The sequence below is a fragment of the Heloderma suspectum genome, chromosome 8, assembly GCF_057233095.1.
Source record: "Heloderma suspectum isolate Gila_16-S chromosome 8, 16-S_ref, whole genome shotgun sequence".
Lineage (NCBI taxonomy): Eukaryota > Metazoa > Chordata > Lepidosauria > Squamata > Helodermatidae > Heloderma > Heloderma suspectum.
The window spans coordinates 45,822,182-45,842,633 of NC_139465.1; the positions used below are offsets into that span (position 1 = coordinate 45,822,182).

General features: G+C 49.3%; 1 protein-coding gene across 2 annotated transcripts in view; it reads right to left on the minus strand.

Annotated features, from left to right (window-relative positions):
• GPI (glucose-6-phosphate isomerase) overlaps window positions 1-20,084 on the minus strand; it is a 36,289-nt gene extending 16,205 nt beyond the window's left edge. Inside the window, exons 1-8 of one of the 2 annotated variants that reach the window (XM_084812240.1) lie at window positions 19,867-20,084; window positions 11,088-11,178; window positions 10,318-10,386; window positions 9,470-9,589; window positions 7,260-7,343; window positions 7,023-7,169; window positions 3,745-3,816; window positions 834-878 (exon numbers count right to left, since the gene is read on the minus strand). In XM_084812240.1, coding sequence (XP_084668366.1) covers window positions 834-878; window positions 3,745-3,816; window positions 7,023-7,169; window positions 7,260-7,343; window positions 9,470-9,589; window positions 10,318-10,386; window positions 11,088-11,178; window positions 19,867-19,985 — 747 coding nt within the window. In that variant the 5' untranslated portion in view covers window positions 19,986-20,084. Of the gene's footprint in view, window positions 1-833; window positions 879-3,744; window positions 3,817-7,022; window positions 7,170-7,259; window positions 7,344-9,469; window positions 9,590-10,317; window positions 10,387-11,087; window positions 11,179-11,938; window positions 12,523-19,866 lie in introns of those variants that run through there. The other variant, XM_084812241.1, reaches the window with a different exon arrangement.
• Between the last annotated feature and the right edge of the window lie 368 nt (window positions 20,085-20,452).

A 20,452-nucleotide genomic window follows, 5' to 3' on the forward strand; every position in this document is an offset into this window, starting at 1 on the left:
TTAGAATTACATTTCCGCAGCCACACAAGGGAGCCAGGCTTCCTTTCGGAACACTCTATTCGCCCTCCAGAATAGAAGTCAGCTCGCTCAGTCCTCATCGCACTGTTTTGGGTGCCCCCTCTGTATCCTGGGGGGGCGGGCGGTGTCCATGATGGGGGGGGGTTGTACTTGCGGAAACCCTGAGGTTCCCCAAACCTGCTGTGACCTCCCTGTTGTCTGTGGATGGCGCTGTTTTGGCTCCACAAGGATCCGTATTGGGAGAATGAGATCATACGAGCATACAGGAAACGTTCAATCCTTCCCTGGATTATTTTTCTCAATTTCCCCCATCCCTCTATAGCAGCCTCCCACAACCTGGTGCCCTCCAGATGTGCTGGACTGTAACTCCCATCATTCCATTGGTCATGCAGGCTGGGAAAGATGAGAATTGCAATCCAGCACATCTGGAGAGAACCAGGTTGGGGGGGAGGCAGGTCTGTAGCATTTAGCTGAACTAGATGCGACCTGGGAGATTCAGGATTAGTAAGAGATCATGGAACTGGGGGCTAACCCTTTCCTCCTGCGCAACATCCCCAGAGTTGCCGCCCTGAGCTTTGCAGGAGAAGGCATGCAGCCACTGTACCCCCAGTGTATCTGCAGCACTTCTCCAATCTCCAGAGCAGCCACATAGGGTGCTAATTAGTAAAAAGAAAAAGAAAAAAGACCAAAAACACCCCTGGAAATTTGGGATGACCGGCCCCCTGTATCATATTATTTTGTTCCTCGAACGTGGTCATGAAATTACTCAACAGATTTTTAAAGCCACATGAACACGCATGTACACAGATACTCACCCCATTGGTAGACAGAGCAACAAAGTGCTTGGCTACAGCAGAAGCCTTTAAATAACAATAAAAAGATTATTAAGACAAAACCCAGACCTCTGCAACAGTGAATGGGTTACTTCAGAGACAGCAACTAGTTTCGCCGTAGCAAACTTAATTGTCAGAAGTAAAACCTCAGCAGGGAGAGGGGATGGAGCAGGTTGGTAAATATCCTCCATCAAGATTCCCTAAAACCTGTTGGCTCATTTATCATCTACACCAGGAGTGCAGAGCTTCTGGCCCTCCTTAAGTCCCAATCCAGGCCCCTGGGTTCTCCAGATGACTCCACCCCTTTCCCCTGACCACCAATTGGTTGGTGCTTTCCCGGCTTTTGTGCAGTCCCCCCACCCCCATTCTAATAGGCTGAAATGCCCCTTCTAAGGCTTATCCACTGGCAGTATGGGCTTTAAGCTCCAATATACTGCTATTTTTTGGCCCCACCCCTTTTTGTCTTCAGCCTCTCCCACCACTGAAAAGCAGCCCCTGAAAGTTTCTCCAAAACAGAATCGTGCCCTCAGACTGAAAGAAGTTCCACACCCCTAATCTACACAGTATCACTCCCGTAACACAGCACTTTAGAATAATACAAGGAAAAGGCAGGTACCTACCCCCAGAACAGCTTACAGAGTGGGGAGGACAGAGGACAGGGGCTTCACTTCAACGGGAGAAATAAGGACATGGGCTAAGCCAAAAGCTTCATGGAAGAGGTAGCTTGGTGGCACCACACGGGTGAGCCAAGCAAAAGGACGGGACTAAGAGCCAAGGGCAACAGAGGTGAAGAAGCAAAGGTTATCAGAAACAGGGCAAAGAGGGCGACCTGGACACATACCGGCACCGTAAGTGCCACAAAACAGCATTGGTCATCAGTTTTTCTATCATTTATTTATGTATTTCTAAATGTATGAATTGCCTTTCAGCCCATATAAGTCCCCCAAGGCAACTTAAGATTAAAACTTAAAACAATGTAAAAACTTTGCAGGTTTTTTGGAACTACCATCAGACGGATGCACAAATCAAGGACACCATGTGCACTGTCAAGCAATTCTGGGAAATTTTTGTTGACAGTGGTGTAGCAGAACCAGGCCTCATGGGGTCAAAGCGCCAGCCCTTGTTTTTTATTAGCAGCGACGCTGACCAACGCTTCCCACAAGTCCTGGAGCCAGCACCGGGCCAGCAAAGAGTTCCAAGGTGCTCCCTACTGTCTCTGGATTCCACCCTACTGGTTCACTTTCTGACAGCCCCATTTCTTCTACAGCTACCATTGTTTTTAGAATCGTAGAGTCTGGGGGTTGGGAGGAGTCTGGCAGGAGCAGCCTGTGCCACCACTCCAATGCTATTCAGCTACCCCAGACCACACAGCAGTCAAGAAACTAGATTCTCAACTCCAGCTTCAACTGCAGGTGAACAGCTGAGCAATGTCTTCAGACTCTTATCGGCTAGGTAGTTTTGCACAGTCACCAGGGAGAGGGATGGGTGCACAAGGATAAAGATAGTCACAGAAGCAGCAAGACATCCTTGCAGAAGAGTTATCGGGAAATAGAGGGTTCCACTTAAGGACACCTATTCATAGTTCAGGCATCTGCCTTTGGAAAGGCCAGCCTCCCATCTCAAGTCCAACCTGGTTTCAGTCTGCGAAGGAATTGCCAAGTAACAAATGGGCACTTGCAAGCTTGTTTTATCTCAGGTTCCCTTATGGCATCACTGGCTTTGTAACATTCCAAGGCAGAGGTATACCAAGACACCTGGGCCCTGGGCAGATGCGAGCCTGGGTTACAAGTCTAGAGCTTCTCCATCCCAAGCAAGGTTCTCAACAAGATTATAGTCCATAGTCAGTGATGGGTTTCTATTATATGTGCACTGCACCAACACTAACCATGGTTCCATCATAACCCCGAGTTTGAATCCATGACTCAAAGGTCTGGTTTGCACATAATGCTAAGGCATGGTGTGGTTTATTGAAATCTGGCTGGCCATGGTGTCCAAACCCATCCCCACAAACAGACTATGGTTTGTTAACCAGTTATAAACTACAAATAGAATCCATGGTTTGTTGCTGGCTTACAAAGTCTCACTGGTTTAAACCACAGCTTGTTATGATGTCTGAACCCAGAACCATGTCTTATTCCTGGTTTGTTTGAGCTGCTATCTGCCCTGAAATAGATACATGGTGGAAAAGAGAGAACAAGTCTCAGGATGTAGGAAAATCAAGTTTCATTCGTCAAAGTAGCCCAATGCATTTTGGCCCTGTGGCACAGATGCCTAGCAACCACAGCCTGAAAATTAGAACGCTCTGAAGGTTGGGAAAATGGGCAGGAGAGAAACAAACCAGAAAAAGGGAAAACAAGCCAGTCTGCTCGCCTACAAGAAATGCCAAGATTAAAGCAACAACTCATGGCTAACGTAAGTGTTAAGTATGAACATAGCCAAATCAGGTTTGCAAACCATGATTATGGAGGGAACCACGGGTAGCAATGGTGCACAAAACCATGCTGACAAGGAAAGAATGGGAGGGAATGAACTTTCCAAACTTTCCAGATTGGCAGGGGGCCAGTGTTACTATTACATTGGGCCTTATACAGGGGATTGGGGTACAGTTCAAAGGACATCTGAGACACAACACACAGTTTCAAGAGGTGGAGCAGACATGCCAATCCACTCATCCGGTGACCTCTAGAGTAACATTTGCATCCACAGGAACAGGCAGGGAACCTTTGCAGAAACTACATCCCTTCTTCTCCCCACCTACCTCCTTTAGATCTACATTAACCATCCATACCTTTGGGGGGGGGGGGGCAGTAGGCAAGCTTAGCCACATTTGCAGACCAACCTATTTGCAGAGTTCAGTACATGCCAATTAGCGTGAAATACAATTTTTACTTACATCTTTAGCAGCATGAAGGAACCACTCTTTGGCCGTTTCTGCATTAGTGATAGTTTCTTGGGTGGTAAAAGTCTGTGGGCAGTGGATAGGAGAAAAAGAAAAGAGTTAAAATCCTGGCCAATAAAAACAATACAATTTTTAAGGAACACAAGACAAGATGAGGCCATTACAACCCCTAGAACCTAGCCACTCCAACTCTAAGGCAGCCTTCCCCAGCCTAGCACCTCCAGATGGGTTGGGACTACAACTCCCATCATTCCCAGGCCATGCTGGCTGGGGATTGTGGGAGTTGTTGTTCCAACTCATCTAGAAAGTGCCAGGTTGGATAAGGCTGCCATAGGGCCTGGGGTTTCATGACAGGCACCGGATGCTGAAGCGAATCCAAACACTGTATGAAAATCTGAATTGAAGCATGAGATCTGAATTGAATTTCAGCCACTAAAGTACTGGCTTCCACAGGCAGCCTATGTAAATACTTAATTTTAAGCATTTGAGCAGTAATGAAGATCTACTGAGTGGTGAATGGAAGCATCAAGTCATAGCTCATGAACAATCTAAGCTACGAAGGTTATTTTCAAACACATTTATCTGTGCATGCTCTGGTTCCAGACAACCTAGATTCTACACTAAGAAAAGCAGAATTCTGCACTCTAGATAAATTATAAAACTTCAAGACACTTGCATAATTTATTCAGCATTTTATGTATTTTGTATAAATGTTATTTGTGTGGCGTCAGACTTGGAAAGGGAAGAGACGCCAGGAAGTCAAACCACTAATCATCATTGGCAGCCACATCTCTGGCTTCTGAATTTTTAAGAGGCATTGCCCACACACTTTCAAGCACCTTTTTTGCAAATTTCTAGTTCATAAGGCTTTGAAAGAAAGATTATTTTTATTCTTCGTATTATACTGTTTTTATGTAAAATACCTTGTGTAATTTTGTTTTTAAAAAGCTGGAGTATGAAATCATATTCACAGGAAACTGGATTCTACACCCACAACATTCTGCACTTTTCCTCTTTAACTCCAGCACACGCATACACACGCGCGCGCACACACTGCTTTGTTAAAGAGAAGAATCATTTGGAACTCTTGGCACACACTGAGCAAAAGCCACCATGAACTTGACCAAGTCCCACTCATTACAATGGGGCATGCACTGGAGAAAAACCCCACGGAATGGGTCCTTCCTGTGACTGCTAATTTTAAAACTCACAAGAACTTTAGAATCAATCAAGCCGATGGCTGCCCCCTCCTCCACCCCAAATCTGGTTTAGATCTAAAAATGGAGCTATTTGTTCCCCTTAGTTTTCAGACAATTTGATTGGCTCATTAGCACAAAAATGCCTGCTTTATGAAATGCAGAGACATGGTCAGTCATGCAGTTCTGAAAGAATCGCCCTCCCTTAATGGAGTTTATTCAACCATTAAAATGTAGCTTTAAGGACCAACATCACGTTCTCCTCTTCTCCCATCCATCTCCAAAAATGGTTTGATTATAAAACAAAAGGCTGGTTTATCAAGCAAACTTTAAGAATGCCATTCATCTCTTTCCAAATCTATCCAATTATCTAACAGCAACCCAGCAAACAAGAGCCAAGAGATGGTGGTTGTCCCAATGGCTTTCAGGAAGGACACTCGGAATTGTTTTATTCACAAAAACAAAGCCAACAGTTTGAAGTTCCCCTTCATCCTTCAGCCTCTATTTCCAAGATGAGATCATGAGGCACACTAGCAAAGAAGCACAGACTGCATTTTACATCAACAGCAATCAATTAAGAGTTGCAGCCTCTAAATTAAAGGCATCATTATCCATCATACAAACAGAAGTCTTGTCCTACTAGTTTAGTGGAGTCCAAAGCCTGCAGGCTTTACCAAAGCTGCTTGCGAACCAGACCCACTGACCTCAACAAACCAAGGGCAAAACAAGCTGCCTGGCCACCGACACTGGTAATGTGCAAAGGCTCTCTTTACAGCACCCAACTGGTCCTAAATCCATATGCAACATCAGCTGTGTATAGTCAATAATCAGACAGGTATAGCAGCATCCTAGCCAGGTAAGAGCTGGGAACCATCACGCACCTCTACCCATTACCTGCCAGGTCCGTTCACACCTAACAGAGGCAAACTGTCGGTTAATCAACCCACAATTTGCCACAGTGAGTGCCAGGCTCATTCTGCAGCCATTTTACATATTCAGCCTCCAATTGGAGGCTGCTACATGATGTTCAAACCCAGAAACTAGTTAGTCATAGATTAAACAACCCACAATTTACCTAACTAGTGATTGTAGGTTAACTCTGGGTTCTTTAACACACGATTAACCTATAGTGTCCAGGTTTACACATCACATAGCAACCTCTGATCAGCCCAACTGGAGGCTGAATATGCAAAATTGCTGCAGAATGTGCCCAGAAAATGGATTAATTAACCCGTGGGTTGCACATTACGTGCAAACTGGGTCAGAGTGTTCATCATGAAAGAAGCTGTGCAGTTAAAGTACCCTGGAAAGGGATTATTAAAAAGCCAGCAGTAAAGTTATTTTGGTATTTTTATTTTTGTAGTTTTTATTTAGGTTGTTATTATATTGTTGTTTGGGGTTTTTTATGATTATAAATTGCCCCAAGAGGATCTGTCAGTTGGGTGGCAAATAAGAAGTGTGAGAATCCACAGTTTTGAAGAGGAGCAAAGTCAGAATGAGGCAAGTCTCTATCGGGCAACACCAGTCCCATAATGCCAATCAATAGACTGTAACATGCCTATCCCAGAAGGGGGGGGTGCTCCTCCCCACTCCCTTTATTTACAATCGGCATGTGTTGAACAACGGGCTCTTGTGAGTGAAGCGGGAACGAGTGAGCCAGCTCTCGCCATCCAACCGCTCCCGCGACAGCTGGGTGGAGCTAAACGCCCCAGGCACACTCCATCCCTGAGTTGCTTACCTTGCGGACCAAACCCGGAGTTGAACCCAAGAACAAACCATGGCTTCTAATTCTGGGTTGTCTCCCCCCACTCCAACAATGCACAATTCTAGGTTCGGTCATCATGCTGAACAACCCAGAGATGGAGGACCGGGAGGGCAGCTGGGTACCAGCACACCCCCCCGCTCATTCACAACTATTTGGGGTTTGGACAAACCCCGGGCAGTCGTGACATGCGTTTGGAAACTGGCACACTACAGTGTTTTGTTTTCTGGCTCATAGGACATACCTAGATAGATCCCCTTTGAAGGTGCTAATGAAGGACGGAAGAGCTGTGACATTCCCAGGCCAGGACCTACCTTGGATGCAACGATGAAGAGTGTCGTCTCAGGATTTAGCTCAGCCAGTGTTTTGGCCATGTGAGTACCGTCAATGTTGGATACAAACCATACACGGGGTCCTCCCTTGGAATATGGCTTAAGAGCTTCAGTCACCATGAGGGGGCCCTGAAGAAAGGGAAAAGGCATGAGACCTCTTGAACATGTGGATGAACCACCTCCATCACATGGAGAAGAGACAGAGCAAGAACAGCTCACCAAGTCCGATCCGCCAATCCCAACGTTGACCACATCAGTGATGGCTCTTCCGGTGTAGCCTTTCCAATCACCACTGCGAACTTTCTGCAAGAACACAAGACAGGGCAGATTACATTTGTATCATGCTTCCAGTTAAGTGTGATTCAGCCCTTACTTCCAAGCATTCTGTGTTTAGGATATGGAGGCTGGATTTCATAGGATCACAGGGTTGGAAGGGGCCTACAAGACCATTGCGTCCAACCCCCTGCTCAGTGCAGGAAGCCTGATTCCCAGGCAGTCTCCCATCTAAGTACTGACCAGGGCTGGCCCTGCTTAGCTTCCGAGATCAGTTGAGATTGGGCGCATCCAGCCCATTGGCCATTTGCTTAGTTTAGCAGAAATTCCAATCTTTTTTAAAGGGTTTCAAGAGGAAGTTCTGGAATCCGAACTATATGTATTAATTCAGTGACTGCTAGACATTTTTGTTCATAACTTACAAGTCACAGTGTTTTGTTTCTGAATGCAAAGTATTATTATATGGAATACAGAGATAATAAAAGCACACTTCTTCTGTGGTTTGAGTCTATGAAGGAGTTTACATGACCAAGGACTGCTACATGATTAGGGGTGCAATCCTACACATGTTTAGACAGGAAAAATTCCTACAACTCCCAGCATTGTCAGACTTTTTTCTGTCTAAACATGCATAGGATTGCACCCTAAGGGACTCACATGGAAAAATGTTCCTGCCCTCCCGCAAAACAAAACACATCGGGACGTCAAGAGCGGCAGCTGCCTCCAGAGCCGGACCATTCAAGGGAAGGCCGCCTTTGCACCGCTCAGGGCTCAGACTTTAAACCAGCTTTCCCCAACCGGGTGCCCTCTGGCTACAGTGCAACTGTTATCATGCTGGCTGGGAACAATGGGAGTTGCAGTCCAGCACATCCGGAGGGCGCCAGATTGCGGAAGGCTGTACTCGATTTTCAGAATATGTCATTTCTTTGTCCCAGCAGCCTCTGCACCATACAATCATTTTTCACCTAGCGGCGACTAATATAATGAAGCCTGCCTAACTCCACCTCCTGCATTCCGCCCTAAGACCTTGACAAACGGCAGACTTGGGGGCTCCAACTGCTTTTCCATGCTTGGTCTTCTCAGTCTCATGCAGCTCCCATTCCTTTCAGCGGGGTTTGCACAGGAGACCTTCCTGGCAGGATGTTCAGGCGGTGAACTTCTTGAGGTTAACGTACAACCCTGGGTGCCCAGAGCAGCTTTGGGAGCAGAAGGAATTTTGTGCAGGCGCACCACCCAGCTCAAGGGCACCAGGGCAATGCTCCCAGTGAGGAATGGGCCTGCCATTGTGCCTAGGGTCTCCAACATGGTGCCCCTGGGCATCAACATGCCCCACAGACCCCTCTCTTGGTGCCCACCAGGCTCTCAGCCCCTCCTATTTTTATTTCATTTCTTAAGATTTTTTTTATTTTATTTTTTAGCTGGGAGGTTGGCCTGCTGAAAAAGGCTGGCCTCCAGCGCCATCTTTATTTGGATTCATAAGAGTATTTGGGGGTTTTGGAACTCAGAGCCCACCTCTGCCTCGGACTTAGGTTCTTGGGTAAGTTCCTTTTCTTTTAGTCTCACCGGTTTGGCTTCTGGAAACTAAGTGTTCTGTGACTGGCCACACTCACCATGGCAGCCATTTTATGAATGGGCAAGCCTCCCTTGTGGCAGCCTTTTGGGGAGAGTGCCCACTGACCCAGGAAAAGGTTGGGGACCCCTGCTTATGGTTTGGGAGAAGTAAAAAAAACTCATCCATTATTTACTCTCTGACGCTTGTATAGATCCAAGACAAGCACTTTGGTTTACACAGCTGGCCAAAATCACTATCTGGCCTGTGGGGTTTAAACTTCTCTGCTTAGATCCAGTGCAACTCCTAATGTAGCCTTGTTTGCAATGACTGCAACAGGAAGATTTGTGTTTAACTCACAGGCAATAAGGAGATAGAGGTGATGAATATATATGACACAACAGTTGTATATTCACAAGAGTTTTGTATGTACTGCATAGTATATATGGTAAGGTAGCATTTCCGGGACACAGTGAAGATTAATTTGATTCAACTGGCACAGCAGATGGCCCAGTTAGTTTAGAGCTGATGCTCGTCACGTGTGCGAAGGTCAGCCACAAGGCATCACATGCCACAGGGAGAAGCAAGTCTGGCAAACGCTTGATACCTGGCAAAAATTCTTCATCTTCTCCAACACTTTGTTCACTTCCGGAACAACATCTTTGCCTTCAACTAATATGGGAGTATTTGAGCGATTCCGCAGAGCAATATGGAGCACCGCACGGTTCTGAAACAAGGGGGTACAGTTTTGTACAGTTACAAAAAGTGCTGAGCAAATCACTCCTGAAAGAATTAGTTATCAGAAAGAGACATTTTGCAAAACAGGTTGCATCACTCCTTCAGAACATTCATGCAGGTTAAACATAATTTTGATCTTGTTCTGGTCACATGGATTATCCTTTGGTAAAAACAAAATGTTTGGGACACAATCCCTGAGGTACCTCTTCTTGGAGCATACTTCAATGAATGGACAACCTGTCCTTACAAGTAAATAATTATTCCCAGCCATACTAGCACTCCATGACGATAAGCTCCTCGGACTGAATTCTGGTCCCATCCAGCCACTTGACATTCTGCAGAGTGCCTTAATAACGGGTATGTACGGGCTGCACAGGGATGGGTGCTGTGGGTGGGTGGGGGCATGCAGGAGTCTCTTTCTAAATGATGGATTTGATCAGGGTCTGAGCTAACAGGGCAGAGGATTTAGACTGTGGCTGTCCAGACAGGAAAGGAAGCGACGGCATCAGGCTAGGGAAAGCATTTCTGCTGTGCCATACCTGGGCGCCAAGGGGAAAGAGCTACCTGAAAGCATCCCTGGCACAGTGGCTGGGAGGCAGTCCAGCACATCTAGGGGCATCAGCTTGGGGAAGGCTGGGGTACTGCATCACATGCTCGAAAAACCTCCTTGCTACCGTTCAGTGGAACCTACAGACCATGGATAAAAATAGCCCATACCTCAGTGAAGTTGATCTTTTCTCCTGTGAACATCTGCTCTCTAGCCTTTTCAACGCCCCTTGATTTTGCCTGGAAGTGAACATTGACTATTTAGTAAAAGAGCAAACAGCATTCCAAACCCACCAATCCCGTTAGAGATAACAGCCTCTCTCTCTGATCTACGGCCCCCCTCCAGTGTAGCTCAGTTTGGGAAGCTGCATCCCCTTCAGACAGATACCTCAGTGGGTAAGAAGCAGCAGCGCAGCTACATACAGGCTCTCACTCTCCTCTGCCTCTTCCTTCTCACAATTAACAGAGGTGACAGCATGTCAAAAATCTCTCCTAAAACCAATAAAGTGCTGGACGGCAGCTAGATGGCAGCTTGGCTCCAGGCTTTTGTGGAGGCTCATAGGTGGAATTTGCGATTAGTGGGAAAGCAACACCTCGACCACATCATGCTAGAAACTGGACATCTTTGTTTAGAATCAGCTCACAACCCTTTATTCTACCTATTTCCATTTTTGTGGAACAGTTACTTTTCATTATGCAGCAAGGTGGGAACTTTCTTGCTCAGGGTCCTCTGCAAAACAGCCTTCTCCAACCTGGTGCTCTCCAGATGTGCTGGCTGCATCTCCCATCATTCCATGGCCATGTTGGCTGGGAATTATGGGAGTTGCAGTTCAACAGACCTGGAGAGTACCTGGTTGAGGAACGCTGCAGTAAAGCACCATATATACTGAAGATGCTCTATAAATATTCTATGATTAATATGCAAGCTAGTACTTAATTACCAGTTCCATCAGCAACTTCATAACTTCTTCAGTAACAAGGTTCTTGGAATAGTCAACCAAGATGTCTCCATGTTCACTATTCAGCGTCAAGCTGTCAAAAATAATGAGAGAAGGCCATTACGTTACATAAATGAACATTTTCCCACTTAGCAGAGGAAAGTAGGCATCTAATGGGCAAACATCCCAATCACCTTAACTATAGACGTTACTTTGGCCATTTCAAAACACTGCTTTGCTGGGACAGCTTTTTCACAAGTATTCACTTGCAATTAGGGAACAATGTTTTTTTCTGTCCACACACACCAGTTCATTAATAAAGAAAACCCTTTCTGCAAATCAAGAATATTTTAATAAATGCAGCCAGCTGAAAAATAAGTCCTATGCGCTACCCATCCCACTGTGGAAACATGAGTAAGGCAAGCAGGCTGAATAATTTTTTATACGCACAAGCAGTCCAAGGGGCGAGATCAACCCATGCCTTCTGCTCACTTCCACGATAATCCTGTTTGGAAATTATATAATCTAATCTTCAGCTATCCCAGTGAAGCACTCTGAACTCCGCAGGCTTATCCAGTCAGCCAGCCCAAACACAATCCTTCTGTATTTGAAGCTGGAGACAGAGTTGAGAAGGAGGTTTCAGAAGCATCTCTCCCCATGGCGTACATACATGTCCAGATTTATAATATTCACAACCAGCAAAAGAACTCAGGAAACCACCAACTCCAATTCATATGCTAGAACATTAGCCTTGGGTTGATTCAATAGGAGTAGATGGGAAGGAGTGACGTAAGGAAACAGGAAGCTAAACCACTGACAACAAAGGCCACAAATAATATGCAATATTCCCTGACCTGGGAGCTTCCACAAGCAGGAGGGGGCTGTGGCACTCATGCATCCCTCAGCCAGCCATGGATGATTGGGGGATGCTGGGAATTGTAGTCCAACACTTCTTAGAGGGTGCCTCCAGCAGGCTGCACTAGAGGCTCCAGGAATCAGGCAAGGACTTCAGCGTTCCAGTCTTATTTCGACAGCGGGGCTCCTACTCTCAAAGATGCTTTCCAAGGCTGCCCTCGATGGAGCGCATTCTGTTCGAGTGCCCATTCTGCAGTGCGGCACCCAAGAAACGCGGCTCGGTTCAGACAGAAGGAGATGCATCACGCAGGCTGCAGAGATGCTCAAGAGGGACGCAGTCCTCAGCCACATTGTCTTCCCTGGCCTTAGGAGCCTGCCTTGTAATGAGCCAGGCCCTCGGTCTTTCTAGCCCAGCCCTGTCGACACTGATGGGCAGCCAGCGCTCTCCAGGGCTTCAGGCAGCATTCCGCCCCCACCCTGTCTGGAGATGCTACCAGCGATCGAACCTGGGGGGCCTTGTGGTGGCATGCAGGCCTTCTACCACTGAGCTGCAGCCCTTCTGATCTTATGCAGAACCTGCATCTCCAGTCTGAGGAGAGGCAAAAAAAACACATCCACAGCATATTCAAATCCATCAAAGGGCACGATCCACCAGGGGGCTTCTCTACACCCACAGGGCTGGGGATCGATTTTGGTGCCCAAGCTGGAAAACCCCAGATTTCTCACACGCTCATTCTTAAACAGCTCCTGTCAGTCCTTCTTCCCAAGCTGCAATTGAATTTCCAGTGGCTTGTGCCCTACATATTTCAGGCTTGGCCACATTCAGGTTTGGCCACATTCCGACCCCACCGCCACCCTTATGGGAGGCCCAGGTCCACCAGCCAGCCTCGCCTCATATAACTGACTCCAGGCATCCGCTCGCATTGAAGTGAATGAGACAGCTCAACTTATTTCAGAAGTGTGTGCAGCTGGATGGCAGAGACAAACGGTAAAAAGACACAAACCAAAGGCCTTCCTACAACAATGGTGGCAACACACGGGCAACGTGCAGCCTTCTGCCTGATTTTGTACCCCTCCCGCATGGTGCTGGCCCATCAGCAGCAGGGGAACAAAGACAGGGTTTTGCAAAAAACCCAAAAGGCTGACTTGTTTTCTTGCAAAAAAAGAGGTTTATGTTAGATGCTGTTCATGTTAGATAGTACAACATAGGCTCCATCGGTATAATATTGGGTCTTTGCATTGGTAGTGTTGACGAAAGACCCACGGGTGCCTTGACGCTTATAGCACCCCGACCATTTCCTGGGGAGCTGCAGCCAGCCAGAGCGGGCAGGAAGCCTGGCCCAACAGAAGAAATTGTGCTCTTAAATGAACGTGAACCTAGGAACATGAATCGCTCCCCCAGCTTTTGCAGGTTGGCACCAAGCTGAAATACATTTTCTAACCCTCTCCCATAGTTCTTTCAACTAAGGCCTGCTCCACCCACCTTGAGTGCCATTTTTTGGTAGAAGGCGGGGTATAAATCAAATCAATATAGACAAGAGTGGACTGCGCTACTACAGACAGCAGGCAGGAGACGCCATGTCTGAAAGCTTCCCCTGAGCAAAAACTCCCGCCAAGAAGCACACCAGCACATCATGGGGACGAGGCCCAGAGGTAGCCTTCTCCCTGCCGGCGTGCTCCTCCCCAGAGAAAGGGATGGGGTGGCGTTTCAACTACTCCTGCTCTTTGCAACTGGGAATTCATGGTGGATGGTCTTCATTGCTCTTTAGTTCTTTGCCTGTGCAAATTCTAATGTTTTTGTTCTTGTGTTTTGTCTTTGGCCACCCTGCATGTCTACATGGCAGAAAAATGCAGGCTATAAACAGAATACAAGTATGATGTTTGGGCCCGACACATGGTTAGCATCACTCTGAGAGCAGACACAACTAATTGGAGCAAAAAACCCCAACGGAACAAAGGAGGCCTTTCAGGTACACAGAGTTTATATTACATAACAAAAGCACACACTAGTAAACATTAGTGCTAGCGAGGCACCAGAGGGAAGAGCTGAATGCTCCAGATACTGAAACACCATAGTTCAGCTTGGTTTCTAGTTGTTGTTCAGTCGTTAAGTCATGTCCATCTCTTCGTGACCCCATGGACCACAGCACGCCAGGCCTTCCTGTCCTCCGCTCTCTCCCGGAGCGTGCTCAAGTCCATATTCATTGCATCGGTGATGCTATCTAGCCATCTCATCCTCTGCCGTCCCCTTCTCCTTTCGCCTTCAGTCTTTCCCAGCATCAGGGTCTTTTCCAGGGAGTTTTCTCTTCGCATTAGGTGGCCAAAATATTTGAGCTTCAGCTTCAGTATCTGTCCTTCCAATGAGCACCCAGGGTTGATTTCCTTTAGGACTGACTGATTTGACCTCCTTGCAGTCCAGGGGACTCATAAGAGTCTTCTCCAGCACCACAGTTCGAAAGCATTAATTCTTCGGCGCTCAGCCTTCCTTAAAGTCCAGCTCTCACAGCCATACGTTACTACTGGGAAAACCATAGCTTTGATTAGACCGACCTTTGTTGGCAAAGTGATGTCTCTGCTTCTTACTACGCTGCCTAGGTTTGCCATAGCTTTCCTCCCAAGGAGCAAGTGTCTTTTAATTTCATGGCTACAGTCGCCGTCTGCGGTGATCTTGGAGGCCAAGAAAGTAAAATCTGTCACTGCTTCCATTTCTTCCCCTTCTATATGCCAGGAAGTGATGGGGCCAGATGCCATGATCTTAGTTTTTTTAATGTTGAGTTTCAGACCAGCTTTTGCACTCTCCACTCTCACCCTCAACAAGAGGCTCTTGAGATCCTCTTCGCTTTCTGCCATTAGGGTGGTATCGTCTGCGTATCTGAGGTTGTTGATAATTCTCCCGGCAATCTTAATTCCGACCTGTGATTCATCCAACCCGGCGTTTCTCCTGATGTACTCTGCATATAAGTTAAATAAGCAGGGCGACAATATGCAGCCTTGTCATACTCCTTTCCCAATTTTGAACCAATCGGTTGTTCCATGTCTGGTTCTTACTGTTGCTTCTTGGCCTTTGTACAGGTTTCTCAGGAGACAGGTAAAGTGGTCTGGTACTCCCATCTCTTTAAGAATTTGCCAGAGTTTGTTGTGATCCATACAACCAAAGGCTTTAGCGTAGTCAATGAAGCAGAAATAGATGTTTTTCTAGACTATGCCCTAACTGGAAGTGGGCCTTAAGCATATTGGTCTCGTAGCATAGCCAAGCTATACCCAACTAGTCTCTTATCATTCTAGCCTTGTGATCCCCACCATTTTAATTTATTACCCTGGCCACACAGATCCTGAAGGCAGTTGAGTTTATTTCCAGGGATGGATGGACTTCAGTCTATTTTTACTAGCATCTCCATGGTTTATAGATGGATTTGACATTTACCAGCGCATACTCAAACCTCTTTAACGTAACAAATCTGTATTAAAGATCCTGAGCACGCGCACTTGTTTGAGAATGCAGGTAGCCTTCTTGACCAGACCAGGGTCCATCTAGACTAGCTTTCTTTGCAGAATCTCAGCAGATGCCAAGCAGTCTAAAGCATGGATGGAGAGAAGGTAGCTGTCTTCCTCAACCTGGTGCCTCCCAGATGTGTTGAACTGCACGTCCCATAATTATAGGAGTTGCAGTCCAACATATCTAGAGGGCATCAGGCTAGGAAAAGCAAAGGTAGATCATAAACCACTTTGCTTTGGGAGAACACTCATGGCCTTTAACCATTACCGTTATGTCTTCAGGCTCCTGTTACAACTCAGCCTAAATAAAACTAAAGTACTCTGAGAGCAATTAGGAATCTTTGAGGAATTGCTTCTTCAGTCTCATGATTTTGAGTTGTGGGAAGGGTAAATGAAGGTCATTTTACACATTACTTTCATTTGCAAATGACAGTTCCATCCAACCAAGCAAACCACTTTGCTGTTAGAGAGTTACCTCCTGTTCGCTCACAAAAAGGAAATTCCACACCATGCCCAGAGTTTGCAGTGGTTCTTGGGGCAAAGAGAGAAAGAATCTCCACCACAGGTCAAAAGAAGAACTCACACGATACTGACAGCTACTTTCTGATTCTTTTAAAATCTCTGAAGATGAACATTTTGAAAGGTGACAAACAACTACCTGGTTAAATCAGTTGCAATTTGCCACTTGGCTGGAGTGAATGATGATCGGCACCCCATAGAGAAAGCAGCCAAATGAGAACTGTGCTAACTTGTCCTGTCCTCCCATCATTATCCACTTCTAGCAGCCCTACAATGGCAGTAGCCCAGGCAGCCCCTGCCGGCCCTCTAAGCAAGCCACCATCACACTACGCTAGGCACACACAAGGCAAAGCAATGGCAGTGCTTCCACACTTGCAGAATCTATGCTCTTGCTCTAAGAGCACCAGGGCCCTCTTGGAAGCTCATTGGTGGAGCATGTGCCTTGCATGTAGAAGGTCCCAGGTTCGATCCCTGACATCTCCAAGGAAGGCTAAGAAACTCTGTACAGCTGCTGCCAGACACTGTCGACAATTCTGGGCCAGATGGACCAAGGGTCTTCTTGTGTTCCTGTGCCAGGGAGTCAAGACTGTCCAGTGGGGGTGGAATGAGGGAAAGGTACGCCACTGACCACAACATATGGCTCAGACCGCAGAATGACCCGAGTCTGAAGCCAGAGGTCACAGACAGCGATGCAGGTTTTCCAGAAAATCTTTAGAAGAACAATCCTGAAGAATAACCCCAGTCCTCAGCTAATGGTTCATCTGCCTAGTGTCTGCCCGCCAGGTGCCCTGAAGGAAGTAGAGTAGACTAGACCAACGGAGACAGGATTCCCTGGATGGGTGTCCCGGCAAAGATTGCCTGTCAAGTGAAAGAGAGTAATGTCCTTCCATTATTTTTAAGTGGGTTGTCAGTATCAGACGTCCTCATAAACTGATTTCCCTCTTAAAAAAGAAACTATACATTCTCAGTTCACCATCAGTTCTGTATTTCACAGAACAGGAAAGCTGACAAAATTACCCTCGTTTAACTCCACCCCCACACAAGGTTCAGGAAGAGGTAAATGTTTCCGTATGATTGCAACATCTACCCAGGACCGTTTTAAGCCCCATTAGGCAACGCTTGCAACATGCTACCAAACTCATACAACTTACTTCAACACATGCAGGGCACTAGGACAGATATGCTATTATGCATGCTCTTTTCTCGTCTTTAAGGTTTATAAGTTGCAAGCTCCTTCATGTGTCGAGAGAGAAAGGGAAAGAATGCTTTAGGGAGAAAGGGAAAGAATGCTTTAAAGTTACAAAGCCTACATAACAGAGGGAAGGAGGTAAGGGCCACTTCACGCACGGTGCCTTCTGGCACCACTTATGTAGGACAAATTGCACATACATACGCGACACAAATGCACCAACATCTACTTCACTGCTTGTGTATGTGGGAGAAAACGAAGAATGATGGCATTGTGCATTCACAAGTGACAAGGGTAAATGTGATTTCCAGCAATGCAGCAATATACACGCAAGCAGCTCGCTGTGTGCAAAGCATCCTCAAGTCGGGAAGCTGCTGCCTTGAGTGCCATTTTTTGGTAGAAAGGCGGGGTACAAATCAAATAAATCTACAGGTGAGAAGGTGGTTTAACAAGGGTCTCTCCCATATTGAATGATGCTTCCATTTTGAAACACACACATCGCTCTAGGTCCTACAGATATACGGGTAGAAATTCAACACCAGGAGGAAACGTTTAGCAATCAAGGAATGCCAATTGTCCTCAGTTATCCACACAGCTAAACTTAGGGGTTTTTCACAGTGAGCACCACTCAATGGTGCATAACCGATACACAGGCAGATTTCGGAATGCTGTGATCCTTAAAAGATTTACTAGAAAGTCCCAAAACAGTAAATGTTGAGAAAGGTAGCAACGGGCAGGAGCGAGCTCATTTTTACAGGGCAAATGTGGAAACACACACAGAGACTGGAAGGAACTCCAGGTACTTGGAAATGTTATGCCAACAACTGGGAACCAACTAGGCTTTTCCAGGTCTGAAATGACACCCCACCCCCAGGTGGGTCCCATGTACAGATTTTGCATGTTACAAAATTAGTCTCCTAAGCTGGGTTTCACAGGCGTGTAACTAATCCGCATTAATGAGAGTCTTGTGGCACCTTAAAGACTAACACATTTATCACGGCATACGCTCTGGTGGCCACCCTCCCCTTCGTCTGATGGAACTCTCGTCCATGGCCGCAGATGCCATCGTAAATGTTGGAACTGTAAGGTGACACAGCAGCTCCCACAGACGAACGTGGCTGCCCTCCTGGAGATTGTTAAATCCCCATTCACAGTGCAATCCCATACTCAGAAGTAAGGCCCACTGAGTTCATTGGGGCTTCCTCCCAGGTAAGCAGGGGCAGGAGTGCAGCCCGAGTGATCTTCTGGACTTCACCAGTCATAGCTCAGTGGTGATGCACATACTTTGAAGTCCGACTGCTGCTGGTCCCAGTGACCCTGTCCGGAAGTAAGCCAGCGATGAGGAAGAGCCCTGGAGGGCCTCTGCCGTTCAGAGCAAGCCATACGGGGCTGGACAGACCAAGGCTCTACCACGCGGCCACAGCATAACACTCACAATCCCAGTTAGAGCAAAGCGTAGCTCCTGATCTACCTGCAGGCATTTGCCACGTTTGGCGCCGTTGTTCCAAATTCCAGGGATGAACTGGAACCTGAAGTAACCAAACGTGAAACTATCACAGCGGGGGTTATTCTAGGCTACTCCAAAATGGTGAAGGTGATCGTGGGCACATCTCAGCCTGGGCCTGTTTGGAACTGAACTTCTACCTGCATTTTAGGCTTGGGAGGGCAGGAACAGGAAGCAGCTGACTCCAGAATTAATTTAACCTGGCACTGTTCTTTTTGGGACCCCCCCCCCCCGCACGTGTACACACTTTTCATAAAGGACACCCAGCGTGGCAACGCCCTGCGCCATCAGGTCAGCTGCTGCCTCTTGCCTCTGCCTCAGCACGGAGCAGTCCAGTTGGAGAAACAAAAGGGAAGCGGCGGGCGAGATTGTGAGCTGCGAACGACCAGAGAGAGAAAAGGGGGCGCACCCAGGCGCCTAAACGCTCTTGCAGGCGTCCCGCCGTGGCACAGGTGCCGGGCAACGGCCTTTCCCAAGAGGACGCCCTCCAGGGGTGCTGGGCTGCAGCCTGGCTGGGGACGGGGGCGGCGGCAGTCAGACGCGCCTGGAGGGCAGCGGCTCGGGCAGGGCCGCTTTGCACCGCCATCTTGCGCGTGTCCGCCCGGAGCAAGCCCGCCGCACTCAGCGCGGCTCGCTCCCGGGCAAGGCGGGCACGGGGCCGCCTCCGAGGCAACCGGGGGGGCGCTGAGGAGAACCGGGGCGGCCTTTCCGTCTCTCCGGGCCGCCGGCCAGATGCGGAAGCGGGCCCCGTTCTCCTGCCCGCGGCTGGGCACGAGGGGAGCCGAGCACGACGCGTCCGCGGGACGCCCGGCCGGGCGAGGTCCCGCCGGCCTCGCCCACCGCGGGACGCTGCGGCAGAGCCGCACGGCGACGCGCGGCGGGACGGGCGCCCGCCCGTGACGCAGCACCGGGCCGCGAGGAGGAGGCGCGGGCGGCCACCGCCGGGCCCGGAGAGGCTGCGCCCCTCGCGCCCCGGCCGCCGCGGGGGGAAGCGCCCGGGAGCCGCGAGGCGGCCCCGCGAACAGGCGCCCCCGGCCCGGGCCGCCCGCCGCCTCCGCCGGGCGCGAGGGACGGGCCGAAGCGGCCCCCAGGGCGCCGCGGCAGGGCTCGGGCTCAGGCTCGCCCTCGCCGCCGCCCCGCGCCGGGCGCGCAAGGCGGGCCGGCGCCCGTTCGCCCGCGAAAGCGGCGCGGCGGCGAGGGGCGTCGCGGGGGTCGCCGACCTGAACTTGCGGAAGCGCTCCGGGTCGGCCTCGAAGAGCTGGCGCAGGACCAGCCGGGCGGCGTGGCCGCGGTGCCACTCGGCCAGCTTCTGGAAGCAGGGGTCGCCGGAGAGCGCCATGCCGGGGCGGAGCGCAGCGGGAGCGGAGCAGGAGCGGCGGCGAGGCGGGCGGAGCGGCCGCTTTTGAGCGCCAGGCCGCCGGCCGGCAGGCCCCGCCCCGCGGGGGCGGGGGCGGCCAGGCGCCTGCCGGCGAGCGAGGAGGCTGCCGCCGCGCCCTGCGCCGGCCTCTCGGCGGCGGGGGCGCTGGCTTGGCCGGCCCGCCCCGCTCGCCCCTTGGCGCGTGGCGCGCGCGGGGCCTCCGCGGGGAAGTGCCCCGCCGCGCACGCACCGGCCGGGAGCCTGTGCTCCCCCGCGCCTTCCCAGAGCGCCTCCGGGTGGGCGCGCGGGGCGGGCAAGCAAGGCCAGCAAGCGGAGGAGCGGGCCCGGCGCGCGCCGCTATCTGGCGGGAGGGCCGGCGGGCGCTGGCCAGGCGTTGCCCCCGCTCCCAATGGCGGCCCCGCGCCGCGGCGCGCCGCGACTCCGCCTGG